The sequence below is a fragment of the Gastrolobium bilobum genome, unplaced genomic scaffold (assembly GCF_033153095.1).
Source record: "Gastrolobium bilobum isolate Gb01-03AN ecotype WA unplaced genomic scaffold, APGP_CSIRO_Gbil_v1 utg3161, whole genome shotgun sequence".
Classification (NCBI taxonomy): Eukaryota; Viridiplantae; Streptophyta; class Magnoliopsida; order Fabales; family Fabaceae; genus Gastrolobium; species Gastrolobium bilobum.
This window is the reverse complement of record NW_026899561.1, coordinates 627,824-636,781: the sequence shown is the minus strand read 5'-3', so window position 1 is coordinate 636,781 and position 8,958 is coordinate 627,824. Positions and strand designations below refer to the sequence as shown.

Sequence of the window (8,958 nt, the reverse complement as noted above, 5' to 3'; positions counted from 1 at the left end):
TCACAATTATGTTAAAAGAAAAGTTTTAACGTAAAACAATTACGTCAAAAATTTTTACGGAAAATATTTTCATCAAAATTTTTAGCAAAAATTTTTGACGAAAAATATTTTCTTCAAAATTTGTGACTAAAAACATTTCTGTGAAAAAATTTGATGAAATTTTTTTTACGAAATCTAAATTTCGTCAAAATATTTCACAAAAAAACATATTCATCAAAAATTTCGACGAAAAACATTTTCATCGAAATTTTTTGATGGAAAAAAATTTCATCAAAATTCTTTACATAATTCAAATTTCGGCGAAAGTTTTCGACGGAAACATTTTCGTTAAACTTTTTGACAAAAAAAAATTCGTCGAAATTTTTAGCGAAACACATTTTCATTGAAATTTTTTGACTAAATATTTTCGTCAAGTTTTTTGATAAAAAAAATTTCCATCAAAATTTTCAACGCAACACAGATCTGTCAAAAATTTTAGTAAAATTTTTTGACAAAAAATATTTCGATAAAAAAATTTGACGGAAAAAATATTCTATCAAAATTGTTTAGAGAATCTAAATTTCGTCGAAAGTTTCGAATGAAACATTTCCCTCAAAATAATTTCCGTCAAAATTTTCGTCAGAACACATTCCCATCGGAATTTTGAACGAAAAACATTCCGTCAAAATTTTTGACGGAATTCTTTTTTCGTTTAAAACATTTGATGGAGGAAATCATTTTCGTCAAAACTTTTGACGGAAACTAAATTTCGTCAAAAATTTCGATAAAAAACTTGTTTTTGTAAAAAATTTCATTAGAGAAAAAATTTTGTCGCTTTTCGACAAAAAGTATTTCGACGAAAAAATAATTTTGTGGCAAAATTTTCGTCGTCTGCAATGTAGAAATTTCATCGAAAGTATGATCTTTTTTAGTATTGTTAAAATTAGAGATTTGTCATCTTAAGATGGGAAGAGCTTTCTCTCATCCTTTACTTTTCATTAATTTTCACTAATTTTGCTTCACATGTGCAGGGGCTTAAAATTACATTCCTTTTTTTTGGTGAACTACATTTCTTTATTTATTCAACAAATATCAAATTTATTATAAAATTTATATATTTTAAAATAAATTAAATAATTAAATTACATGAGTTTAAAAAATAAATCAAATTAAAAACATGTTTTGAAACCAAGTCAAAAATGGGTCAGGTCGAATTTGACCCACTTCAGAAATCAAGTCAGACCCACTTCAGAAATCATGTTAGGTCAGATCCGACCCGGTTCTGAACTAGTTCAAAAAAATCCAAATCAGGACTGATTTGGATCAAATTAAAACGGGTTGTGTCAAAATACCTGACCTACAAAATCCAAGTTGGGTCGAGTCGGCACAAAAATCTGATCCGACTGACTCATGCACACCCCTACATGCAGGCCACCAACCAATCAAATTTTAGGTCATAGATTTCCGGCCAATCCCAATCTTCCATCACCAATTAATCCTATGTATTTCACTAAATAGCCTTACAAACACTCCATCCGTCTTTTCAAATACACTTTTTTATTTAATATTTAAATTAAAAAGGTTACTATAATTACTATGAGGATTGATTTCAAAAGGACAGAATTAATTTTGAAAATTTCAAAATTTTAACTAATCAAACACCTAGTCAACAAATCATTCAACTAAATAATATTCAATCAAATGAAATCGGAGTTAGGAAACAGAGATAATTAATTGAGAACCATTAAGTTTATGATCTGTAATATTTCCTTTTTGCCTTTCCTTTTAACGCAAATATATTATTTGATTGATTATATGATTTATTATAAGTTATTATATGTATTAAATATAAATTATATTATATATATTAAAAATATTATTTAATATTAAAATATTTCCTAACGTGTTGAAATTCAACATTTTTTAAAATTTACGTATTGGCGTGTCGCGTCATGTAGTGTTCCATGTCCGTGTCGGTGCAACGTAGGTCATACCAATATATAAAATCAAAATCTAAATATATTTTAGCTAAACTTGATTTGATCTGAATTTATTTAATTTGTTTTGTGTATAAATTTAAAATTGATCAAAATCAAGGATATATTATTTTATCTATCTTTTTCACGTGTATCTTGTTTAACATTGTCAAAAATTGGTAGAAATATGTTTTGTCTTGCAGACAGAGGTGTCTAATCCTATAGACTAGTATGTTGATCTTGGATCTAGTGTCCTCTTCAAGGTATCTATGAAGGAGATACCCTTGAGTCAAACAGATCACTATGCACAATAAGGGCCTATTTGGTATGATGTATAACAGTATAAGACCTGATAGTATAAGCTTATACTATATATTATGACATTTTCAGTTGTTTGGTGTGATCATCGTATAGTATAAGCTTATACAACATGACGCCTTTATACATCAGAATGATGTATAACTTAATCCGGCCTAGAAGTGGTGGATTAGGCATGATAATGGATTGATGTATTAATATTGCTTGCAAGTACAATTCTCAAGAACTAATACATCATTTCAATATTTATATATTAAAATAATTTTTTTTAATATATTAATTTTTAAAATATTGGAGGATATTATCGTATACAATATCATACCAAACGCTGGATAATATTAAAATTTAATCAGGTCTTATACTATCAGACCTTATCCTATACTATGCACCAAACATGCCCTAAAGGAATAACGGCTTTGCCAAAAGTAGAGTGTGTGCGCACAATGATAGCATAACACTAAGAGAGAGTTAATATCCTTCATGCTGTCGTACTAGGATTAATATCCTTCCGTAATTATGCTTGTTTTGTATCTTAGATTGCCTCTTGTTGAGCCTGTCAATTAATGAACCCCTTATATGGGTCCATAACAATATAAAAAAAAGATTGATAGAATAATCTATCCCCAAAATTGAATATTATAATTATTAAAACTTTGTTTAATCTACAGAAATATTATTTTAAAATAAATATTTATTTATTAGTAACTAATAAATTTCAAAATTTAACAATAAAAACAAATAAATGAAATACAGATTAGTCTCAAAAACCCGCAGTCAATAAATAATTAGAATGGATCAACAATTTATCAATTCAAATTATCCACACGATATGCATAACATTGGCGCGAAATTGTCCTATTCACAGAGCCTACGATTTTAAATTAATGGAAATTTAGGGCTACTGATTCCACTTCGGCCCTCTTCTCCTGCGACGGTGTGATGGCGACTCGGTTTGAATTCTTCGACGAGAACGAAGTTGCAGCGGCACATGTCATTGGAGGTGGAGCAGAATATGGATTCACCGAAGATGAAGAAGACGAAGATGAAGAAGACGAAGATGAAGGCGACGAAGATTATGTACCCGCTGTGCCGTCACCTGGGGCTTCGCATAACGGTCCTCGTAGTCCTACCTCCGACGAAGTAATTGTTATCCCCGACGAAACACAGTACAAACGCCGTAGAACCGAAGGAGGAGATACTTCCTGTTCGTCTGAGTGGAATCGCACCGACACTGATGGCCTCATTTGCCCTATTTGCATGGATGTTTGGAACAATAACGGCGAACATCACATCTGGTGCAATCTTAAAACCCTTATCCTAAAATACTTCGTGTGTGTTTTTTAATTGGATATGTTTATTGTGAAATTGTTGTCAGTAATTGTTAATGAATACACGGGATTAATGTAGTAATTGACTCGATTTATTTTTTATTTTTATTTTTTTGGGATGAATGAATTCAGTTGTCTTCCTTGTGGACACATATATGGTATGTCTTGTATCAAAAAATGGCTTCAACAGCGGAATAAGGTAATTGTCTACCGTCGTTGTAAAGTGCTTTCCGAAATCGATATACAAAAAAAAAGGCCTTTGACATTCATCCTTTGTGTGTTCTTTCATTCTAGTGTCCTCAATGTAATAGGAACTGTTGCTTAAAGGATGTGAGGAAACTCTATGCTTCCCGAGTAGTTGCTGGCGATGAAGAATCTAAGAAGGTTGAGTCAACTTTATGTGTATTTGAAATATATAAAGAAATTTTTCAGAAATTGGTTTGCCTGATTGGTTTTTTATATTGTTGACAGAGAATTCGGTCACTTGAGGCCAAATGTGATGCCCTTGAAAGAACGGTAGGATGCTATTATGAAAATTTTCTTGTTGCTTGGTTCATTTATTTTTAGGAAAATAAAATAAAAATAACCGTTGTCTTAGCTATTTGTTAGGGGTTTACATTCTAGACATTGAAACTCCCTCACTCTCATATGCTAGCATTTCTTTCTGGCTTTGTGCGGGCTAATTTATTCTGGAATATAGAAGGCTGTATTTTCATAATTCTTGGTTAAGAAAATATACCAATTATGTTCTCAGGGTGGTGATTGGCTCAAGAAAGAAGCTGGATGGCAAGAGAGAGAAGCTGCATTGCATCTTGAAGTTCAGAAGCTTACAAAGGTATCCTTTAGGTGGTGTTTGGTTGGGTGGATTTTGAAATAAATCCATGCAAATGAAGTTGGCTTTCTTCAAAGCATGCGTTTGGTTGAGAGTGAATTGGGTGAATACCTAGGCAAGATCAATGCCTACCATTCTCATTTTTGTGCCATTTTCCTATGCTTCTGCACTGTTCAGAATCCATTGTAGAAGGTGGTTTTTTAAAGAAACCTGGCTAAATCACGTAGAGCCACAATATATGAGACCACAATACCCTCCGATCTTATCTTGATTGTGTGGTCACCAGCGTATTTGAGTACATACAAACTGATTCAGCTAAGCTTCGTTGGGTGTGTTGAAGACCACTTTTCCACTCGGTGACCGGAAGAAGTGACTTTGCACGGTGGGGGAGAACTGAGTGTTGGTTTGTGTGGTTGAAGGTGTTAGCCTAAAAAAGCTGTTTAACGCTCACAAATAACTCTGGACCTGGGCTTCTATTTATTTATGTTGACCCCTTTTTCTGCATGGTTGATGAACGGGTGATGATTTCTGGATTATTGGGAGGGGTAGTAGCCATGGCGGTGGGGAATTTAGGTGTCGAAGAATTGGGGAAAAAAAAGGAAGAGAGATAAGAAAATTTGGTGAGAGAAGAAACAGGGTTATTTTCGTAAATGTTACTTTTTTTCCTATCTATATTTTATCTACACCCAAACATAGACTTTATAAAAGTTACCTAATTTTCCTATTTAAATTTTTTCCAACCAAACAACTTTTTTTACATTTTCCTACTAAACTCATTTTCCAACCATTTTCCTATCAATTACATTTCCCTAGTATTCAAAAAATTTATCCTCAACCAAACGCCCCCTTAGGCATTTCTTTAAATGATGCCTACCATTTGATCGCAGTAAATCTATGGTTTTCCAAAATTCAAAGCCCTTTCCACACTAGATACACTTTTGGTACTTGGTAATATTTTATATTATATGGAACAGATGGCATAGTTGTGTCATGTTTACCAACATCTTTTCACCCTTTTCCTCTACTCCTACTTTGTTAGAGCATCTAGGATAATGTCCTTGCCATTTTTTAACCTCCTTTAGAACCAGTAATGTAACATCTTCACGTTTTTTGTTACTTAGTAACCATGTTGCTTTAATAACTTTTTGGATGTTAAAATTTGAGGTATGTGCTCGAGGAGCATAGGGACATAATTCGAGCTGGATATATGTAAAGATTTGGTGTAAATCATATAAGCCTTTCTGTTTTGATCCTTGTGGATCTTTGTATGTGTGGTTTTAAATAATTTTAGTTTCTAAATTTGGTCCTGTAGAGAAACACTTATTTGGAGCAGCTGCTACTAGATATGCAGAACAGGCCATCTGGGTTGATAAATAGCAGTGGAAACTCTCAATGGAGATGTGAATCTGGTAATCATCCTTTCATAATTCAGATGACGGATCTTCACCTCCAACAATAATTAGATACCCTTTTTCAACAAAAAAAAAATATTGTTTGTTTATTTCATTGATTGCTCAAGTTTTGTTCCCCCAATTAATTTGTGGTTCTGAGCAACTTGACCTTTACTGAATGTATCTTGTAGAGCACAATTTTGGCTCACAGTCCCATGGAATAGGATCGTTTTGCAATTTTGAAATGCAGGTATGCTATTTTCTCTCTCTTATTTACTTTAAGCTTCATGTACTCTATCCCCAGAAGAACATTTTTTTTTCTTCATATATCAGGAATATAATAGGTGTATTTTGTTAAATATTATTATATGGTATTATGGTGTAGTCTATTTCTGTTGATAATTTGAATTTTATTTACTTGTTTCACCCTGTTTAGAAAGCGTTTCATTTGGATGGTGCACGTGTATTTGATATGGACCCTTCTAATCAAATTTTATTAATTGCTCAAAAGCCGAAGGGGATAGGTGGAATGCACTTGCTAACTAAAGTAAGACTCTTCAATTTGAAATATGTATTTGGCTTTAGTATCATCTATTTATTCAATGAAGGATTTCACTTTAACCTTTTTGGAAACCTGGCTTTGTAGATGAGCTTGATATCTCCATTTGAGATGGAAGATATCTTACTGCCTTCCACTACAAATGGTATTAGAGACCTACATATTTCTCCTAATAGTAGCCTGGCCCTTTATGCATCATTAGAGAAGAAATTATCAGTACTCAGGTATTATTGCATTAAGTACTAATTCATTTTGTCTGACATGGTAAAACTTGATCATTAATGTATTTCATGTTGTTACAGCATGGGCAGCAGCAACCTTGTTGTCAGTTATGATCTACAGGTAGAAGTTTGATCCATTATTTTGATTTAGTAAATTAGTAGCGATAAAGCAGTCGGTATTAGTTTATACTTGCTATGCTTTGTGGCATTTTTGAATTGTATTGCTTGTGCATGTAGCTTTTTATTTTTGTTATTAAAGAAAAGAAGAGAACAGAACAGAAGCAGAGTGTAAGATATCCTCATTGAATTAAGTAAAAGAAAACCAAAAAGAACTTCCAAGAAGACAGCACTTCATCTAAGTAGAACTAGCCAATTTCTTTGCATGTTTTTGAAAGACGCTCTTCTCAAGTACCCATTAGATGAAGCACAACAAAGAAGCTAAGAAAACTTCTTGATCCCATAAAGGATGCTGTAGTAAGCAGCTATCCTGAAATTTCTTGTATTTCTCTCCAACCTTGGTACCAAATAATAGCAAACAGCGCACTTGAACAGGACCTTACTAGAATTGTAATAATTTTGTAATTGTGTAAGAGAAAATGCTCCAAACTAATTGTAGAAATATATTTTTGTAATAATTTTTTTCCATGTACGAACATTAACCTTAAACCTTACAATCTGTCACAAGTCAGAGTTTACTAGTCTCTCCTCGGGCTTTATCACCTTACTAGAATTGTATTACAGGTTCCTGCTTGGTCTTGTTCATGGGATCTTAACAGTTCGCATTACATATATGCTGGGCTACAGGTCAGCACATTGGTTTTGTAATTATTGCACGTAGGAACTTCAAATGCTAATCTTCATATAACTTTCCTGCAGAATGGTTCTGTCTTGGTCTTTGATATGCGCCAAACTGCAGGACCTATGAAATCTATGGTTGGGTCGACTGGCAACCCTGTTCATACTGTACAATCTCTTGCACAAACTTCAGGTCTTTCTTCTGGTGTTAGAACCATCCTATCTGCATCTGCCGCTGGCCTTTGTCAGTGGAACATTGATTCTGAAGAACGGTAGGTTGTTTACATTTTATGGATATTAACTTTATGTTTGTTTTTGTTTTTGTTTTTATTATCAATGCCTTGTAAATATTGAACTCAACTTTTCCCAGCTGATTACCAAGTGAAAACTGTAATTGTTCAATTTTGATGGACATTTTTTTAATTCCTCTTCTGGAGTTTGTGTGGGCTCACGTGTGTGTACAATTAGAGTTGTTTTCCAAGTTGTGCCGGCAATAGGAAATTTTTGTACATTTTCCAATATTTCTTCCATGATCCATCTGTAAACTTTCCCTCACTTCTTTCCTTTTATTCCTGTTATTTTTTAGTTTGTTTGATAGAGTAGCATTCTGTTTTTGTAACTTGTTTTTCTCGAAATGCTTTTAGTTTGTTTCTTTTGTTATTGTCATGTTTCTTTTGCGTTTTGGAAATTCACATATTACTTTATCATAAATTAAATTAGTTTTAAACTCTGGACAAACATTCGAATATTTCACTGTGCATTTAGAGCCTGATATGATATATTGTATCATGGGTTATTCCTATATTCCTTTGCATAATTTTATTTGGTTCCATAAGGCCAGTTGTAATTTGAAAGCAGTCATGTGGAAATTTTGTCGTTCTCTATTAGATCTCCTAATGCTTCATTTTTTTTCCCTAACATGAAGGCCATATGTGGTTCCTGAAACTGATAATCAAGGAGTTTGTATATCCCTTGCCTATTGCCCAAGCAGTGATGACATTGTTGTTTCATACCGTCCAAAATTTGACATGTCGATGGATGTGCCTCTTTCTCAACCATCGCCCAGTCCTTATGTTGATGGACAAGGAGTACTGGGCTCTCATGTCTTGTTCAAGAGAATGGGCAGTCATTTTTTCCAAAAGATGGGTTCCTCATATGCCAATGTAAGTAAAGTTCGACTACCAAAATGTGTAATTATGGACATGGAGAATCAGAGCAGATTATTTGCTTCTGGAGATGAAGATACATGTGATTTGGTCTTGCGTGAGTTGCCATCTTTTAGAGTTCTTCAGCAATTCAAAATACCAGCTCAGGCCCGTGATGTTAGGTACTCACCTAGCCATGGAATACTTGGTTGTTTAACCGAGAATACATTGCAGCTTTTCTATACTTAACTTGTGAGGAGGAAGCTAATTCTTTATTTCGCAATTACTATGTCATTGCGGTCCTTTCAAGAAAAAACGGGGTTTATTGACGTTGATTTTTTTTGGTTCTAAATTATTTTTATCTTTAGAATTTCAGCTGTCCTTAAAGTAATTGAGATATTTATTGCTTTGCTA

The 8,958-nt window shown here is 33.2% G+C and overlaps 1 protein-coding gene across 1 annotated transcript; it reads left to right on the top strand.

Annotated features, from left to right (window-relative positions):
* Window positions 1-3,212: 3,212 nt before the first annotated feature.
* On the top strand, window positions 3,213-8,958 carry LOC133291488 (uncharacterized). The gene is made up of 13 exons (XM_061489755.1): window positions 3,213-3,568; window positions 3,734-3,800; window positions 3,896-3,985; window positions 4,073-4,117; window positions 4,356-4,436; window positions 5,746-5,842; window positions 6,016-6,074; window positions 6,261-6,371; window positions 6,471-6,607; window positions 6,686-6,725; window positions 7,346-7,408; window positions 7,481-7,671; window positions 8,325-8,958. Exons 1-13 carry the CDS (start codon window positions 3,213-3,215, stop codon window positions 8,791-8,793), a joined length of 1,806 nt encoding a protein of 601 aa, XP_061345739.1. The 3' UTR covers window positions 8,794-8,958.